Source organism: Anomaloglossus baeobatrachus, chromosome 2 (assembly GCF_048569485.1).
Source record: "Anomaloglossus baeobatrachus isolate aAnoBae1 chromosome 2, aAnoBae1.hap1, whole genome shotgun sequence".
Lineage (NCBI taxonomy): Eukaryota > Metazoa > Chordata > Amphibia > Anura > Aromobatidae > Anomaloglossus > Anomaloglossus baeobatrachus.
The window spans coordinates 336287807-336308107 of record NC_134354.1 but is presented as its reverse complement, the minus strand read 5'-3'; the positions used below and the strand labels follow the sequence as shown (position 1 = coordinate 336308107).

Sequence of the window (20301 nt, the reverse complement as noted above, 5' to 3'; positions counted from 1 at the left end):
CCGGATGCAGGGACCACTCGCCGCTGTCCACGGTTTGACGGCTGAGATAATCTGCCTCCCAGTTTTCTACGCCTGGGATGTGGACTGCGGATATGGTGGACTTGGAGTCCTCCGTCCACTGAAGGATGCGTTGAACCTCCAACATCGCCAGGCGGCTGCGAGTCCCGCCCTGGTGATTGATGTAGGCAACTGCAGTCGCGTTGTCAGACTGGACTCGAATGTGCTTGCCCGCCAACAGGTGGTGAAAGGCTACGAGAGCTAGAAGTACAGCCCTGATTTCCAGCACATTGATCGAGGGGGCTGATTCGGACGGAGTCCAAGTGCCCTGTGCTCGGTGGTGGAGAAATACTGCTCCCCAGCCGGAGAGACTGGCGTCCGTGGTGAGGATCACCCAGGACGGAGTCAGGAAGGAGCGTCCCTGAGACAGAGAGAGGGGCCGAAGCCACCACTGAAGAGAGCTCCTGGCCTGTGGCGACAGAGCCACTAGCCTGTGCAAGGAAGAGGTCCGCTTGTCCCAAAAGCGGAGAATGTCCAGCTGCAGAGGACGCAGGTGGAACTGGGCAAAGGGAACCGCTTCCATTGACGCCACCATCTGCCCCAGCACCTGCATGAGGCGCCTGATGGAATGACGGCGGGGCTTCAACAGAGAACGCACCGCCAGATGAAGGGACTGCTGTTTGACTAAGGGCAGCTTCACAAGTGCCGGCAGAGTCTCGAATTGCATCCCTAGGTACGTAAGTTCCTGGGTCGGGGTTAGAGTGGACTTGGGCAGATTGACAAGCCACCCGAATTGAACAAGCGTGGCGAGAGTGAGCGAGACACTCCGCCGACAGTCTGCAGTGGATGAGGCCTTGACTAGAAGGTCGTCCAGGTAGGGGATTACTGCCAACCCCTGGAGATGCAGAACCGCAACCACTGCTGCCATGACCTTGGTGAACACATGAGGGGCCGTGGCTAACCCGAAGGGGAGAGCCACGAATTGGAAATGTTCCTCTCCGATTGCAAAGCGTAGCCAACGCTGGTGTGAAACTGCAATTGGCACATGCAGATAAGCATCTCTGATGTCGATGGATGCTAGAAAATCTCCTTGGGTCATTGAAGCAATGACCGATCGCAGAGATTCTAAGCAAAAGTGACGCACCTGAACATGCTTGTTGAGAATCTTGAGATCCAGGATGGGCCGGAAGGAACCGTCCTTCTTGGGGACTAGGAAGAGGTTTGAGTAGAAACCTCTGAACCGTTCCCGGGCGGGAACCGGAACAATTACTCCATTGGCCTGCAAGGATGCCACGGCCTGTGAGAAGGCGGCGGCTTTGGAGCAGGGGGGAGTGGACATAAAAAATCTGTTTGGTGGGCTGGAAGAAAATTCTATCCTGTAGCCGTGGGAGATGATATCCCGCACCCACTGATCGGAGACGTGCTGAAACCACACGTCGCCAAAGTGGGAGAGCCTGCCACCGACCAAGGACATTGCTGGCGCAGCCAGATAGTCAAGAGGAGGCTGCCTTAGTGGCAGCGGCTCCTCCGTTCTTCTGAGGACGCGGCTTCGCGCGCCAGCTGGGTTTGCGATCCTTGGCTGAGTTAGTGGACGAAGCTGAGGGCTTAGAGGATGACCAGTTAGAGGAACGAAAGGAACGAAACCTCGACTGGTTCCTGCCCTGGACAGGTTTCCTGGTTTTAGTTTGTGGCAAGGAAGTACTCTTCCCGCCAGTAGCTTCCTTAATAATTTCATCCAGTTGTTCACCGAACAGCCGGGACCCAGCAAAGGGGAGCCCAGCAAGATACTTCTTGGAAGAAGCGTCTGCTTTCCACTCTCGAAGCCACAAGATCCTGCGGATCGCGAGGGAATTAGCGGAAGCCACCGCCGTGCGGTGAGAAGCCTCCAGAATGGCAGACATGGCATAGGATGAAAAAGCCGAAGCCTGGGAAATTAAGGCAACCATCTCGGGTATAGAGTCCCTGGCGAGGGAATGTATCTCCGCCAGAGAAGCAGATACTGCCTTAAGAGCCCACACTGCTGCAAAGGACGGGGAGAACGAGGCTCCTGCCGCCTCATATACAGATTTGGCCAGAAGGTCAACCTGGCGGTCAGTGGGATCCTTAAGAGAGGTGCCATCGGCCACAGATACGACTGTCCGGGCCGAGATTCTAGACACCGGAGGGTCTACCTTTGGTGAGTGAGCCCACTCCTTGACCACTTCTGGTGGAAAGGGAAAACGGTCATCAGAACTACGCTTTGGGAAGCGTTTGTCAGGACAGGCCCTGGGCTTGGTAACAGTGGCCTGAAAACTGGAGTGGTTAAAAAAAACATACTCCTTGCTCTCTTAGGTGAGGTAAACTGGTGTTTTTCTACCAGAGAGGCTTGTTCCTCTGACGCTGGTGGATTGAGGTTCAGAACAGAGTTAATGGATGCAATCAAGTCACTAACATCCGCATCACCCTCAGATAAATCAATGGGGTACATAGAGGTAGCGTCTGAGCCCACAGTAAAAGTATCCTCCTCGCCCTGCAATTCAGCTTGTGAATCAGAGCCGTGGGACGAGGAAGGAGAAGAGTCCCTGCGTCTCCGTTTAGGACGGGGTCCTAAAACATGCTCTGTTAGCTCTGCAGAGCGAGTCGGAGCGGCAGAGGCGCCCTGAGAAGGGGGCTGATGCATGGTCAGCAGAGTCCGGGACAGCTGTCCCATGGAGTCGGCAAAAGACTGGGAGATAGCTCTGGATAAAGATGCTACCCAAGCCGGGGGTTCAGCCACCGGGGCCGGAGCAGCCGGAGGGACCCCTGAGGAGGCTCCAGGCTGAGGCACCACCATGTTAGAGCAGGCATCACAATGTGGATATGTGCTCGGTTCAGGCAGAATGAGCTGACATGCAGTGCATATAGAGAACAACTTTGCAGCCTTGCTCCTAGTGACAGACATGCTGCTGAGGTGGAGGCTCTGCAGTAAAGAATACACTCCTTTAGAATGACCCCCTGAGAGTGTATAATAAAGCCCACAACCAGAGGTTGTGGCTTACCAGACCGGTTTTTGTGTGCCCTCCGGATTCCACAGCTCGGACCCCCAGTGGATGCAGCAGCTGCAGCAGCCAGCGCCGATCAGTGTGAGAACGCTGATAAAATGGCGCTGGAGTGAGGAGGGGGGGCGGGGATTAGCCCAAGAGCGGGAACCGGAGGGCCAAGGAGAGATACAGGGGAGGGAAACATCTCCTCAGAGAGGAGTGTCCTCCCCTCTGCTGAACGGCCGGTGGGCGGCGCCGCACTGTTCCCCTGCGTGACTGAGATGCAGGGGAACTGAAAATGAAACTAGGCCGCAACTGAAGCCGGGGCCTAGATTTTTACATGCGGCCGACGAGCAGGCACCCTCGGCGCGGTTCTCAGGAAAAACCCAGAGAACCGGCCGGAAATCACAGCAAGGTTAACAAACACACTCCCCCCTCAATAAATGTACAAGGGACCCCTGAATAACGTCTCAATACTTAGCTTATGAGACGCAGGGCCATGTCCCTGGGGGGGGTTTGAGCGCTCCGTCCGGCAGGATCCTGACAGGGCTGCGGATGGAGACCGGTCTCCTGCAAAGCAGAGAGAACCGTGATGGCTCCCACTTCAAGCCAGAGCCTCAGGGGATGGTGAAGGAGCGCGGCATGTGAAGGCTCCAGCCTTGTAAAGTCAACCTTAACAGCACCGCCGACACAGTGGGGTGAGAAGGGACATGCCGGGAGTCCAGACTGGACCCGCTTTTCTTCCAAATCTTTGAAATCAAAAAAATCAAAAATCAAAAATCAGAGAATGCATGTGTGTGTGTGACCTCCTGAACACAAAGCATTGAAACTGGTTAGATTTATCATCCAGGGGGTGTATATGCTCGGAGGGAGGAGCTACACTTTTAGTGTAGTACTTTGTGTGTCCTCCGGAGACAGAAGCTATACACCCATGGTCTGGGTCTCCCATAAGGAACGATGAAGAAAGATACCCAATATTAGGCTTGGGATCCTAGGCAAAGACACCCACCCTCAGGCTTTGGAACCTGTGATAAAGACACCGCCCGCGGCTGGCCTTGCACGGCTATCGGCCATGGCTCCTAGGCGATGGGGCTGCCAATTCTCGAAAGACAGCATTATTACAATTCTTAATAGGATTAAAATACCAATTCTTAGGGAATTGGTTGTGGTATAACCACCATGGACCAACGCAAGGGTTTGAATAGTGCAGTTACCATTCATTGCGTATTAATAAATAACACCATGTTCAGTGGCATTTTTCTTTTCTTAAATGGAGAGACTCCAAAAAAAACCCCAATGATCCTTGTAGAGAAAAATGTGTTCTTTCAAATGATAACAGAATTAATATATTTTAGGGGTACCCTTTTTGGGAAATTTGACCTAAAAATAGGTAAAATTCGTTTTGTTTTTTTAAGTTTTTCATCATATGTGGGTGTGAATATTTCCACAAATACATATGCTTTGACCGTGATATTGCAGCAATGCAAAGTCATGTAGATGTTTGGTGTACAGGGTAAAGCACCAGTTCCTATTGGTTTTTGGTCTTGAGTTATATATGGGCAAAGTTTGGCATAAATTTTATGCGAGGCGTTTTGCAAGCTACTTTGACACAAAATTGCGGCCGAAATATTGTTTTGTCATAGCCGGTAATAATTTTATCGCGTTTAGCAGCAAAAGTTGAGCTAGTATGCCAAATTTCAGCATCATAGCCAGTATAGAACTCTAATGGCTATGTGCCAAAGTTTGCAAAATCCTCTTAGCTGAAGCCGCAGCCTTGGGGGGGGGGGGCCTCCAGTGAAAGGTCAACAGTGCCCAATATATTTGAGATCTGGCCCTAAAAATTTACAGAACCTCTTTTCAAACATACATGTACATCCTTATAAATTTTCAGCAAAATCGGAGGTCGTCGAGTGGGGACGATTTTTAAAACTGGTCCACTTGACACGGAATGACCCAATTAGCCAGTCCCAAAAGGGTTAATCCCCTCCGTTAGAGTTAAAGGGAATCTGTCCCCAGGTTTTTCCCACCTAATCTAAGCAGCATTTTCTAGAGACAGAGACCCTGATTCCAGCAATGCGTCCACCATTGGGCTGCTTCGTGTAGTTTTAATAATAACAACTTAGCAGGAAATTATCACTAGAGGATTAGTAAGCGTGCTGCCAGGTAGTCACGCATATTCAGGAGCTCTTTATTTTCCCTCCAACACTACTGATTGTACATGGACAGAAAGCTGCCAATGTACACAGAAAACCTGCCAATCAGTGGTGTGGATGGGGTTATATAGAACTCAGCATTCAGAGCACTGCTAGAACTGCAGCAGATAAAACCGATTTTGTCAAAAAGGACAGCAATCTCAGTAAGTGACATATCACTGGAATCAGGGTCTCTGTATCACGCTGCTCTCAGATGGGGGAGCAAAAACCTGGTGACAGATTCCCTGTAAAAACTGAAAATGCTTTGACAGCAACAGAAATTACAAAACATTTTGAGAACTCTTGATTGAGATATTTAAGGCCTAATTCGGTCAGCAGTGATTCTTCACACACAAAAAACGGTCAGTGTGTATGTGTTTTGTTAGTATGGATGAAAAATGCATCATAAACTTGCTCCTATCCTTTGCCATGTTAATCATGGCCATCCCACGGCTTGTACATGGATGCGGTGTGCTGTTACTTTCATGGACCTGTCAACTGTCATTGGCAATTTAGATCTGTGACTTGAATGAAATATTTTTGAGAGTACAATGTCCACAAAAGGTACCCCCAACCCCCCCCAAAACACGAACAAGTGACCTATCCCATAAGCAATAATGGGTATGTGCTCGAATATGTACGTGACTCATGGACGTCTGACTGAGGCATAAACCTCGTTTGGAAAGACAACCTAAAACAAGTCCTGACCAGAAATTCCAGAACAGCGGCACTTACCATTCATAAAACAAAAGAAAAAAAAACACAAACATATATATTAAGGGAATCGCGGGATTCAAGCAAACCATGACCATTCTGCACAGCAACAATCACTTCCACGGGTCTCATAGAAGCACTTGTTACAGCACAAAACAAGTCTTCTGTTCGGAGCCCGCAAATCCTTTAGCAAGTTTTTAGAGTTGTATTTATGAGTGTCGTTCTGGAATTTTTGGACTTGTATCTTTACTTTATTTATTATTGTATCTTTACTTTACTTGTATCTTTACTTTATTTACTTATTATTTACTTTACTTTATTTATTTATTTTTATTTATTTATTACTTATTTAAGCAGAGCACCTCCGGATCCATTTGCAAGAGGGAGAGTCCTTTTCTACATAAAAGTCCTACAGGTTCTGACAGTGCCAGGCTTTTTCTTTTCTCAATTTGCATTATTGAAAGAAGTCCTGATCATGTATTACAAATCTTACCTGCTCAGGTTCAACATGACAAAACATTGAAATCTTCTCCTTTACAGAGGTGTCCAGAGGTGTGGTGCACCTACAAACCACCTACAAATAAAAACAACATTGATTGGGACATGGATTGATCTAGTCCAGGGTTGGGCAAAGTGCAGCCTGCAGGACACATCTTTTTTTTCTTCGTGTGTGGGGGCTCGTGCCGCATATAGGAGGCTGTACAAAAACTTGTGAACAAGAAGGGGTATTTATCATGTTTTTTTAAGTAAAACTACTGTACCACAGTTGTGAAAAAGTATACAGTTTTTATTATTACAAAAAGTAGGATTTTTGTGTACTCACCGTAAAATCTCTTTCTCTGAGTCTTCATTGGGGGACACAGGACCATGGGTTATGCTGCTGTCACTAGGAGGCTGACACTAAGTAAACATAAAAAGTTAGCTCCTCCCTAGCAGTATACACCCCGAGCCGGAGGCGGGCTCAGATCAGTTTGGTGCACAAGCAGTAGGAGGAGTACCAGAATCACCATACATAAAACAAAGTTATAACTAAAATAATGCAGCCGTGCGTACAAGAGGTCTATGAACATAAGACCGCTGAAAATGGCAGGCAAATGCAATTTAACAACCAAAAAACCAAGCAGGGTGGGTGCTGTGTCCCCCAATGAAGACTCAGAGAAAGAGATTTTACGGTGAGTACACAAAAATCCTACTTTCTCTATCGTTTCATTGGGGGACACAGGACCATGGGACGTCCAAAAGCAGTCCCTGGGCGGGAATACAGAAGCACCGCAGATAGGAAGAAAACAACGACCTCCCTCGGCGGGCTTGAACTATAATTGAATGCTGTCACCCTATTACAGGTGTGCAACTGCTGCCTGCAAGACCTTTCTCCCAAAACTAGCATCTGCCGATGCTTGGGTGTGAACATGGTAGAACCTAGTAAAGGTATGCAGGCTGGACCAGGTGGCGGCCTTGCAAACCTGGTCGGCCGACGCCTGATGCCTAATCGCCCAAGAGGCTCCCAGTGCTCGGGTAGAGTGCGCCCTTACCCCCCGCGGCGGAGACTTGTCCCGAATCCGATAGGCCTCAGATATGGCAGAACAGATCCATCTGTCAATTGTGGCTTTGGATGCCGATTCACCCCTCTTGGGACCAGAAGGAAGGACAAACAGACCATCCGACTTACGGAACGGCGCAGTTCTGGAGACATAAATTCTAAGGGCGCGCACCAGGTCCAGGGTGTGCAAGGACCTTCCCAAGCCGTGAGAGGAGCCGGGACAGAAGGACGGATGGACAATTTCTTCGTTTAGATGGAACGGGGAGACCACCTTTGGGAGAAAGGAGGGATCTGGCCGGAGAACCGCTTTGTCCTGGTGAAAAATCAAAAAGGGGGCACGACTAGAGAGCTGCCAGCTCTGACGTCCTGCGAATAGAAGTGATGGCAACGAGGAACACCACCTTCCAAGACAGGTGAGAAAGGGAAGAATCCCGCAAGGGCTCGAAGGGGGGACCCTGAAGCAACCCTAGGACTAGATTAAGGTCCCACGGTTCTAGAGGCCGACGATACGGCGGGGCCAGGTGGGCCACTCCCTGGATGAAGGTTTTAACCTGTGGACGAGAGGCCAGTGGCTTCTGAAACAGGATTGACAACGCCGATACCTGGCCCTTTAGTGTTGCGAGCGAGAGACCCGCATCTAGGCCTGACTGCAAGAATGCCAATAGGGAAGGAAGGGAGAAGGTGAGAGGAGAAGAAATACTGTGCTCTTCACACCACCTGAAGAAGACCTTCCATGTGTGGTAGTATATTCTTGATGAAGATGGCTTCCTGGCCCTAATCATTGTCTGTATCACTCTTGAAGAAAAACCAGCCTGAGCTAGAACCCAGGATTCAATGGCCAGGCCGTCAAATTTAGGACCTGTGAGTTCTGATGGAAAAGAGGTCCCTGCTGCAGGAGATCTGGACGGTCTGGAAGACGCCACGAAGCGTCTGCGAGGAGCTGAGTGAGTTCCGCGAACCATGCTCGCCTGGGCCAGTCCAGAGCCACTAGGATGACTGGTATTCCTTCTGCCTTGATCTTCTTGAGGACCCTCGGGATCAGAGGGAGATGTACGGGAGACTGAACTGGCTCCATGACAGGGTGAGGGCGTCGACTCCTAAAGCCAAGCGGTCACGGCACCGCGCTACAAATTGCGGAACCTGACAGTTGAACCGGGAGGCCATTAGGTCCACATCCGGAACTCCCCATCTGTTGCAGATCTGGTTGAAGACTTCCCGGTTGAGGGACCATTCTCCGGAGGCGAGGCCTTCCCTGCTGAGGAAGTCCGCCGCCCAATTGTCCACGCCTGGGATGTGTACCGCTGAGATCAGGGAGTGATGACGCTCGGCCCAGTGCAAAATCTTCCTGACTTCTCGCATCGCCCCGACACTTCTTGTGCCGCCTTGGTGGTTGATGTACGCCACCGCCGTCGCATTGTCCGACTGGATCCTGACCGGGCAACCCTGTACTAGGTGCCGAAACTGCTGCAAGGCTAGCCGGATGGCTCTTATCTCCAGAATGTTGATCGGGAGACAACTCTCCAGCGGTGTCCATCGGCCTTGCACTGTGTGATGCCAAAACACTGCCCCCCAGCCCTGGAGACTGGCGTCGGTGGTCACTATCTTCCAGTGGAGCGGGAGGAATGATCTTCCTGACGCGAGGTTGCGTTGATTGAGCCACCAACGGAGGGAGTGGCAGGTCTCCGGCGAAAGATGAAACCTGCGGTCCAGAGAAAAGGGAGATCTGTCCCACTTCTTCAGCAAGGCCAGCTGGAGGGCCCGGAGGTGGAACTGTGCAAAGGGTACCGCTTCCATCGCCGCCACCATACGACCGAGGACTCGCATGCCGAACCTGATGGAAACTTGGCGCTGACGCCGGAGAGCGCGGAGGCCTCGTTGCAGGGAGGACATCTTCTCCTGTGTGAGGAAAACTCGCCCTTGGGTGGTATCGAATACCATGCCTAAAAAGGTGATTAGTCGGGCCGGGGTCAGAGAGGACTTCTTCCGATTGATCAGCCACCCTAACCGTGAAAGGGTGTCGATCGTGACCTGAACCCCAAGATGACAGTCTTCGAAAGAAGAACCCTTGATCAACATATCGTCCAAGTACGGGATGACCATAACACCCCTGGAATGTAGGACGGACATGGCAGCCGCCATGATCTTCGTAAAGACTCTGGTGGCGGATGCGAGGCCGAAAGGAAGAGCCGTGAACTGGAAGTGATCTTCCGTTATCGCAAAGCGGAGGAACTGTTGGTGAGAGGTGGCTATAGGGACGTGAAGATAGGCGTCTTGAATATCCAGCGATGCCAGGAATTCAACGACCTCCATGGACGCGATCACGGACCGGAGTGACTCCATTCGAAACGGCCGAGGCCTCACCAACCTGTTTAGAAGCTTTAGGTCGAGGACGGGGCGGACAGAGCCGTCCTTCTTTGGGACCACGAAAAGGTTGGAATAGAACCCCTTGAAACGTTCTGCGGGTGGGACTGGTACCACGACTCCGGCTTGGAGGAGGGAGTCTATGGAGTCTATGGAGTGAAAGAACGCGCGAGCCCGCGCGGGATACTCGGGAGGGCGAGATAGGAAAAACGTCTCGGTGGCTTTGACTCAAATTCTATTTTGTAGCCTGAGGTGATGATCTCTCTGACCCAGGCATCGGCGGTCAGGGGGATCCACACATGCTGGAAACGAGACAGACGCCCTCCCACGAGTCTGGCGCTGTTGCGCGGCGACCGCGAGTCACTTGGAGGAGCGTCGGCGGTAACCGGAAGAGGATTTCGTGGACTGGCGGGGACGTGAACGCCAGGCGGAATTGGTCTTGAATGACGGGGTCCTCCTGTCTCTCGGAGGAGAGCGGCTTTTTTGCGGCTGGGGACTGGAGTTGAAGCTGCGAAAGGGCCGGAAACGAGCGGTGTGGCGCCGATTCTGGAAGCGCTTGGGGCGCAACTGGGGGAGAGATGTACTCTTTCCTCCCGTCGCATCGGAGATCAACTGGTCCAGTTTATCTCCGAAAAGACGTTCCCCTAGGAAGGGCAGGGAAGTCAGTGACTTCTTAGAGGCCGCATCTGCGTTCCAGGACCGGAGCCAGAGGGCTCGACGGATGGCCACATTGTTGCTGGCGGCCTGGGCCGCGCAATTGGCAGATGCCAGGGCTGCATTGAGCAGGTACTCACCCGCGAGGGAAATCTGCGAGGCGATGAGGACCAGGTCCGGATTGGCAGGAATGGCGCGGAGTCCGCAACGTAGCGTGTCCGCCCAGGACATCAGTGCCTTGGCAACCCAAACCGAGGCAAAGGCCGGTGAGAGGGATGTGCCCGCTGCCTCGAAGGCGGAACGGGCCAACCTGTCAATCGTACGGTCCGTGGGGTCCTTGAGAGACGTACCGTTAGTGAGTGGAAGGACTGTGTGAGAAGACAGGCGGGAGATTGGGGGGGGGGGGGGGGGGGTCGACCACAGGGGAGCCTGCCCAATCCTTTCGAAGACCCTCAGGAAAGGGGTAATGCAAATCAATGGACTTACCGCTGGTAAATACCTTGTCCGGCTGTTGCCTGTGGCTGCGCAGTAACTCAGCGAATTCTGGATGTCTGCTGAATGCGCTTTGGGCCCGCTTCATCCGCTTAAACGAGACCTGGGTGCTCTGGGAGGAGACGGAGTCCACCTGTACCTTTAGGGTCTGGTTTACTGCTTCTATCAGGCTATTCACCATACGCCGAATATCAGCCGCCTGCTCTGAGTCCAGCAGGAGTGCTGCATCGGAATCATCATCGGAGTGGTCAGAAGTCTCCCCGGAGGAATGATGGTCTGGACCTGGGGATGAAGGTGAAACCTGGGAAGAGGCTGAAGGCGAGACCTGGCGGGTCCGCTTCTGAGCAGCCGAGGAGGTCCCTGCGACGGGGCTCACCTGCTCCGGAGGCGTTTGCGTCAGGTCTGCGGGAGTCTGGGCGAGCGACGGCAGCAGGCGCAGTGCTTGCGCGATGGTCTGAGAAGCCTCAGAGAGGGAATCTACGGACTGGGACAAGGATGCTAGCCAGTCGGGGGGGGGGCCTGGAGCATCCGGCGCTGTGGCGTCTGCAGTATCAGAAGCGTCGGCCGAGGGGTCCTGCGGCGGCTGAGAGTCTGAAGAACAGACGGAGCATAGTGGGGCGTCCTGGCCTTGGGTAAATTTGGTCTTGCAGGAGGAGCATGCAAAAAATAAGGCAAAGGGGGCCTGCTTGGGTTGGGTGGACTTAGCATTAGGCATGGTGAAAAAAAGTACTCTCCCTGGTGGCTGCTAGGAAGGAGACAGGTGGGGGTTAACTCGTCCCTAAACTCAGAGAACGCTACCTAGTGAGGGCTACTCCTTAGGAGCAGGGCTTACCCAGGTCCTGTGTGCTGCCCACCAGTCCAGAAGAGGGAGTCAAGGAGTGAGCTGGCCAGAGAGGAAGAACGCCAGCGCGCTGCAGCCTCAGGGGACCGGACACATGCTAAAATGGCGATGGGGACGCTGGAGGAGCTGGGGGAGGAGCAGCGTTCAGGCGCGAAAAACGGAGGATCCACAGCCCCCACCACAAGCCAGGAGGCTGAGCGGTGGGAGGAGACTGGGGCAGACGACCGGCGGCCAATAGCGCTGCAGCGGGGGCGTGGCTAGGACGCAGGAGCGACTAGGCCGAGACCGGGGCCTAAATTTTTGGAGAGGGCCGGGGGGAAGGTGCAGGAGAGGTCGGTCCTACCTGTAATCGGCGGCGCCGGCCCAGCGACGGATGCGGTGCAGGCAGGGCGCCCTGCCCCTGCCTGTGTACAGTGCTCTCGTCCAGGAAGACTGAGGACTCCGGGGGAGAGCGTGCTGAGGCAGGGAAATGGACATCATGATGGGGGAAGCAGCCCCCCCCTGCAGGAGAAGGCAGCGTGAAAGGGCCCCATCGGAATACAAACGCTGCGGAGGTTCCATCCCTGCTGTATGCCCCTGTATGCCCTTTGGGGTGATACCGCAGGGCGAATCAGGGGTGCCCACAACAACCTGCCCACACGCGCAACCCCGGGAGTGGTACCACGGGGATGGACGGGGGAGAGGGCCTGAAATCTCAAGCCCCTGCGACCCTGGGGAGTGGTACCCACAGGGCTGCGGAGGATGAGTGAAGAGAATACCTGCAGTGAAAAAGAAGACAGGTATGAGAGCGATGAGCGGCGCCAAAATAAAGGAAAAAAAGCGCAAAAACACAAATGGCTGAGGGGGGCCGAGACGGCCCACATCAGCCTCCTACGACACTAAGCTAAAAACTGATCTGAGCCCGCCTCCGGCTCGGGGTGTATACTGCTAGGGAGGAGCTAACTTTATGTTTACTTAGTGTCAGCCTCCTAGTGACAGCAGCATAACCCATGGTCCTGTGTCCCCCAATGAAACGATAGAGAAAGTGCAAATATCAAAAATCACATGTGATGACAGTTAGTAGATAGACATACATAGTTAAAATCCAATTAGATGAGACAGAGATACAAAGATAAGAATCAATATGGATCACTGCTAAAAATAATGTATACAATGAAGGCATAGGAAAAACCAAAAAAAATTGTTTAAAAGAACTGAGAGTCCTCAGTGGTTGATACCTTTTAATGGCTAACTGAAAAGATGGTAATAATTGCAAGCTTTCGAGACTACTCAGGTCTCTTCATCAGGTATGGTATAACACAAAATCTGAAGAGTCACATATTTATACACAACAGGACATAGAAAAGTGCAGTAAAAAAAAACAAAAAAAAAAACAAGTTATATAAAACAGAACTATCACTATGGCAGGGGGGTAAGCTGTTGTGGCCATAAATTTTGCTGCAGTAGTCTCGAAAGCTTGCAATTATTACCATCTTTTCAGTTAGCCATTAAAAGGTATCAACCACTGAGGACTCAGTTCTTTTAAACAATTTTTTTTATCTCTACTGGCTAAGGCTAAGTTCACATTTCCGTTGATTTGTATCAGTCACATGCGTCGCTTGACGCATGTGACTGATGCGCTGTTCAACGCTGTACAACGGATGACAAAGAACAGAATTCTTTGTCGGATTCCGTTGTGTGCGGGGGGCGGAGTTCTGGGGCAGAGCCGAGCGGGGGGCGGGGCCAGGCGCTGAGGATGTCAGTGGAAGTGCTGCGGTCTGCATGGCTGGGGACAGGTGAGTGTATCTGTGAGTGAGTGAGTGTGTGTATGTATGCATGTATGTATGTGTGTGCACATGCAAAGTGCGGGAGGGGGCGGAGCCGAGCGGGGGGCGGGGCCAGGCGCTGAGGATGTCAGTGGAAGTGCTGCGGTCTGCATGGCTGGGGACAGGTGAGTGTATGTGTGAGTGAGTGAGTGTGTGTATGTGCATGTATGTATGTATGTATGTATGTATGTATGTATGTATGTGTGTGTGTGCACATGCAAAGTGCGGGAGGGGGCGGAGCCGAGCAGGGGGCGGGGCCAGACGAGGGTGTCAGTGCTTGTCTGCATGGCTGGGGACAGGTGTGTGTGTGTGTACATACATGTGCGGAGTGCGGGAGGGGGCGGGGCCGAGCGGGGAAGTGTCGGCCTCCCTGCACACGTAACCAGACTAAATATCGGGTAACAGCAAAGCACCCGATGTTTACCTTGGTTACCCGATATTTACCTTGGTTACGGGCCTACACCGCTTAGCGCTGGCTCCTTGCACCGTAACCAGGGTAAATATCGGGTAACCAACCAAAGCTGGTGACGTGTGCAGGGAGCCAGAGAGCATGCGCAGCGAAATCCGACGGATCTCGCTGCTCAAAAAACGTTACATGCTGCGTTCCCCCCGCCCGGCGGTCAGTCGTTCCACGACTGATCAGTCGGGCGGAGGGTGCAACGCAGCATCATCAGTCACAATCCGCTGCTCATACAAGTCTATGGGAGCAGCGGAATCCACTAAACGGATTCCGCTGTTTACAAGAGCAGCGGATTGTGACTGATAGATTTTAGCGGAAATGTGAACTTAGCCTAACACGGTACAAAGATATATTTTACTTGTATCAAAATGGAGGATACCAGAATGTACCGCATCTTTATGGAACTAAAGACACTTCTGAAGAAACGCGCACAACTGGACAGCGACATATTTTTCTTATCCAAATGCAAAAAGGAGAATCTGATCCCCAAAGGACTCTGGATTACAAACCCAGTTCTACATACCTACAATACCCATTATACACAAAACCTTTGTCACGGGACTTCTGAGAGACTAAGGAACCACCTTTTGCATGTCTTCTACAGCATCAAGAGTAAAATCCAGAGAGAATTTGAAACACAAAGGAAGACACTACCAGAAAGCACAGAACAAAAAGTACAACAATACTACTACAGACTACGAACCCTTCTGATCCACAACAAGGAAAAGAAGCTACATAGACTGCGCCTCAATTCAGGACTTAATACAAACAGGTGGAGAACAAAGCCAAAACCTGACAACTTGGACAACCACTCCATTGAAGGCACAAAAGCATCTAACTGTGTTATTAATCTCTCGGATTACAAACCAAACAAAATGGAACTTGCTGTGCTTTCTAGAGGACTCTCATTTTGTCCTACTAAAGCTCTAGACAAAATTGAACTCTGCAGCGACATGGAAGATTACTTCAGGAGACTACATCTGAGGGAATATTTTAGCGATGCAGATACGGATCTTGACAACCAGGAAAAGATCAGATTGGACACCTCCACCAGGACGCAACCCTCATCTGGATAACTATATAGACAGTTTCAGACATTTGGTAAAATCCACTTTCCTAGACACACACAGGAGGCAACCATCCAACATCAGTGCCCAGGAGAGAAGGGCCATAAAATCTTTGAAAACCAACAAAGAAATCATCATTAAACCTGCAGACAAGGGGGGTGCAATAGTCATGATGAACAAATCAGACTACATGAAGGAAGCACACAGACAACTGATGGACACACGCTACTATAAGAAATTGGAGTCTGACCCTACACAGGACTATTACAAGGAACTTAACAAGTTGGCCTCTTGTCTGCCTGACATATCCATAAGAACTGATGAACTGATACCGGTGAGTCCAAGAATAGGCACATTCTACATGCTTCCCAAAATTCACAAATCTGGAAACCCAAGAAGACCCATCATTTCATGTGTGGGCACCCTCACTGAACAAGTCTCTGGATGGGTAGAGGGTATCCTTAAACCCTTGGTAAGGGATACAACCAGCTACATCCAGGACACTACTGACCTATTGAAAAAACTATCAGCAATAGGTCCTCTTCCAGAGGGAACCATCCTTGCTACCATGGATGTGGAATCCTTGTACTCGAATATTCCACACCAGGATGGATTAAATGCTTGCAAAATTTTCCTGGAAAATACAGGAACTGATGCCAATTCTGTGGTGAAGCTTACAAAATTCATCCTCACCCATAATTACTTTGCATTTGACAATGAAATATATCTACAGGAGACTGGGACTGCAATGGGAAGCAAAATGGCACCACAATATGCAAATCTTTTCATGGCCAAGCTTGAGAGTGACTTTTTATCCTCTTGTCCTATCAGGCCTCTGGCCTACTACCGTTACATTGATGATATTTTAATTATCTGGACAGAGTCTGAGCAGCAGCTGAAGACCTTCCATGAACACTTTAATCAGTTTCATCCCGCCATCAACTTAACACTCAGCTACTCCTGCACGGAAATCAACTTCTTGGACACCATCATTAAACTACGGAACAATGAAATAGAGACATCCCTGTACAAGAAGCCAATTGACCGTCCAACATACCAGAAATGGGACAGTTTTCATCCAAAACACATAAAAAACTCTATTGTATACAGCCAGGCTATCAGGTACAATCGGATATGTTCCAACAGTACAGATAGAGACAATCACCTTGAGGGCCTCAGAAAGACCTTTCTGAATCAAGGCTACCACCCAAGAACAATTGAAAACCAGATTACAAGAGCCACCAGAATATCAAGAAACCATCTCCTACATTATAAAACCAAAGAAGAAAACAACCGGGTCCCTCTTGTAGTCACCTACAATCCACATCTGGAGGTGTTTAGAGGAGCTGCACGGAAACTACAACCATTACTGCAAAAAGATGCCCGGTTAAAATCTATTTTTCCAGACCCCCCACTTCTGTGTTTTAGACAGCCCCCAAATCTAAGAAGCATCATTGTCAGAAGCTCCCTGTCCTCTCCAACACCAACAGGAACATTTCCCTGCAACCAGAAAAAATGTAAGACCTGTCCATTAATATTGATAACGGACAAGATAAAGATTCACAGATCACATCAGGACTACAAGATCCCAGGTACCTTCAGCTGCACCACAACCAAAGGGTGTACTTAATTATAAGTACCAAATGACCAACTGGGGGTCTGTATGTAGGGGAGACAGGACAACAGCTCAGGACAAGGATGAATTCTCACCGCCACACAATTAGAGAAAAAAGGATGGATCTACCTGTGGCCAAACATTTCTGTAACCCAGACCACAGCATCATGGACATGAAATTGCTGGTATTGAAAGGAAACTTCAAGTCCCAGAGAGATAGGAGACTATGGGAGTACAAACTTATGATGACCTTTGACACATTCAGAGCAAGAATGAATGTGTCTCATGGATTCATGTCTTTTTACATCAGTTAAGAGATGTGCTCCTCTGACCATCCGAGCGTGTCACAGCCCGGACCAGACCCTTATCAAAGGACAATAAAACTTTCACACTGAACTGCAGCAAAATTTATGGCCACAACAGCTTGCCCCCCTGCCATAGTGATAGTTCTGTTTTATATAAATTGTTTTTTTTTTTTGTTTTTTTTTACTGCACTTTTCTATGTCCTGTTGTGTATAAATATGTGACTCTTCAGATTTTGTGTTATACCATGCCTGATGAAGAGACCTGAGTAGTCTCGAAAGCTTGCAATTATTACCATCTTTTCAGTTAGCCATTAAAAAGGTATCAACCACTGAGGACTTCAGTTCTTTTAAACAATTTTTTTTATCTCTACTGGCTAACACGGTACAAAGATATATTTTACTTGTAGGAAAAACCAATGTCAGGACTTGCAGCATAAGAAATACCAATACGGAGGAACACTAAGAGTGGAACCCGGAAGCCATATCGAGTGCCGGCTATCGGAGGGATACGCTCGCTCAGCTGAGTCCAGACACAGCGGGTGATTATCACAGTGAGTCCCCCACCCCTTGCCTCTATTTATACACCGCCGGCACACTGCTGGCCACGGTCTCCCGTTGAAGCACATGCGAAACACGTGTTGGGACCGGGTCCACATGTGAGGCTGACAGACTCCCTTTCTGGGTGCTATACATACCACAGGTAGGTCCTTCAGGTGCCAATTTACCCACCACTGTATGACTTTTTTTTCTCTGAGATTATTCTGGTGGTGTTACATACTGGTGTACTCAGGCCCCGATTTGGACCTTATCCTATTGGTTACTGTTTAATGTATGGACATTCCATCACTCCACTAGCCCAGGGGGTATACTATTGATATCTTTTGGTTACTTATATGCCCCCCCGGGATATAGTAATACTACTTTCTTACCAGTTTTAGTTAAGGGGTAGTCTGTCTCCCTCCCAGGGACCTTTTTCTCTCTCATCTAATTGGATTTTAACTATGTATGTCTAACTACTAACTGTCATCACATGTGATTTTTGATATTTGCACTTTTTGTAATAATAAAAACTGTATACTTTTTCACAACTGTGGTACAGTAGTTTTACTGAAAAAAAAACATGATAAATACCCCTTCTTGTTCACAAGTTTTTGTATGTATTCTATGGGGTCCATGTATATTACAACAAATATGAGGTCCGCTCTACTTGGTCTCTGTTTTTCTAATATAGGAGGCTGTGTGGGGGCTCGTGCCGCATATAGGAGGCTGTGTGGGGGCTCGTGCCGCATATAGGAGGCTGTGTGGGGGCTCGTGCCGCAAATAGGAGGCTGTGTGGGGGCTCGTGCCGCATATAGGAGGCTGTGTGGGGGCTCGTGCCGCATATAGGAGGCTGTGTGGGGGCTCGTGCCGCATATAGGAGGCTGTGTGGGGGCTCGTGCCGCATATAGGAGGCTGTGTGGGGGCTCGTGCCGCATATAGGAGGCTGTGTGGGGGCTCGTGCCGCATATAAGAGGCTGTGTGGGGGCTCGTGCCGCATATAGGAGGCTGTGTGGGGGCTCGTGCCGCATATAGGAGGCTGTGTGGGGGCTCGTGCCGCATATAGGAGGCTGTGGGGGGGCTCGTGCCGCATATAGGAGGCTGTGGGGGGGGCTCGTGCCGCATATAGGAGGCTGTGTGGGGGCTCGTGCCGCATATAGGAGGCTGTGTGGGGGCTCGTGCCGCATATAGGAGGCTGTGTGGGGGCTCGTGCCGCATATAGGAGGCTGTGTGGGGGCTCGTGCCGCATATAGGAGGCTGTGTGGGGGCTCGTGCCGCATATAGGAGGCTGTGTGGGGGCTCGTGCCGCATATAGGAGGCTGTGTGGGGGCTCGTGCCGCATATAGGAGGCTGTGTGGGGGCTCGTGCCGCATATAGGAGGCTGTGTGGGGGCTCGTGCCGCATATAGGAGGCTGTGTGGGGGCTCGTGCCGCATATAGGAGGCTGTGTGGGGGCTCGTGCCGCATATAGGAGGCTGTGTGGGGGCTCGTGCCGCATATAGGAGGCTGTGTGGGGGCTCGTGCCGCATATAGGAGGCTGTGTGGGGGCTCGTGCCGCATATAGGAGGCTGTGTGGGGGCTCGTGCCGCATATAGGAGGCTGTGTGGGGGCTCGTGCCGCATATAGGAGGCTGTGTGGGGGCTCGTGCCGCATATAGGAGGCTGTGTGGGGGCTCGTGCCGCATATAGGAGGCTGTGTGGGGGCTCGTGCCGCATATAGGAGGCTGTGTGGGGGCTCGTGCCGCATATAGGAGGCTGTGTGGGGGCTCGTGCCGCATATAGGAGGCTGTGTGGGGGCTCGTGCCGCATATAGGAGGCTGTGTGGGGGCTCGTGCCGCATATAGGAGGCTGTGTGGGGGCTCGTGCCGCATATAGGAGGCTGTGTGGGGGCTCGTGCCGCATATAGGAGGCTGTGTGGGGGCTCGTGCCGCATATAGGAGGCTGTGTGGGGGCTCGTGCCGCATATAGGAGGCTGTGTGGGGGCTCGTGCCGCATATAGGAGGCTGTGTGGGGGCTCGTGCCGCATATAGGAGGCTGTGTGGGGGCTCGTGCCGCATATAGGAGGCTGTGTGGGGGCTCGTGCCGCATATAGGAGGCTGTGTGGGGGCTCGTGCCGCATATAGGAGGCTGTGTGGGGGCTCGTGCCGCATATAGGAGGCTGTGTGGGGGCTCGTGCCGCATATAGGAGGCTGTGTGGGGGCTCGTGCCGCATATAGGAGGCTGTGTGGGGGCTCGTGCCGCATATAGGAGGCTGTGTGGGGGCTCATAATATAAATAGAGAAGGCTATGTGAGGGGTCATACTGTATTTTGGAGACTTGGTGAGGGCTCATGCTTTATTTAGGAGGCTATGTGAGGGACTTATACTGTATAGTGTGGCTATGTGATGGCTCATACTGTATATGGAGGAGCATATGGGGGCTCATACTGCATATACAGGGGCTGTGTGTGGGCTTACTTACATAGATGGGCCATGTGGATGCTCATAGTGTATATAGGGGATTTCGTGAGTGCTCATACAGTACATAGGGGGATGTCAGCATACTTAATTCTGCTTGTTAAATCATACAATATAAAATTATAATATTAAGCTGAATTAATTTCAGCTTATTGTATTGGCCCTTCACACGTCACGGTCTCTCATGTGGCCCCTCAGGAAAATTAATTGCCCACCCCTGGTGTAGTCTGTAAGTAATCAAAAACCACACAGTTCTGCTGATTATAAC

General features: G+C 51.0%; 1 protein-coding gene across 7 annotated transcripts in view; it reads right to left on the bottom strand.

The window, feature by feature from the left end:
- CTPS1 (CTP synthase 1) overlaps window positions 1-20301 on the bottom strand; it is a 122997-nt gene that overhangs the window by 71392 nt on the left and 31304 nt on the right. For all 7 annotated transcript variants that reach the window (XM_075335937.1, XM_075335939.1, XM_075335942.1 and 4 more), the window contains one exon: window positions 6396-6476. In XM_075335937.1, coding sequence (XP_075192052.1) covers window positions 6396-6476 — 81 coding nt within the window. The remainder of the gene's footprint in view (window positions 1-6395; window positions 6477-20301) is intronic.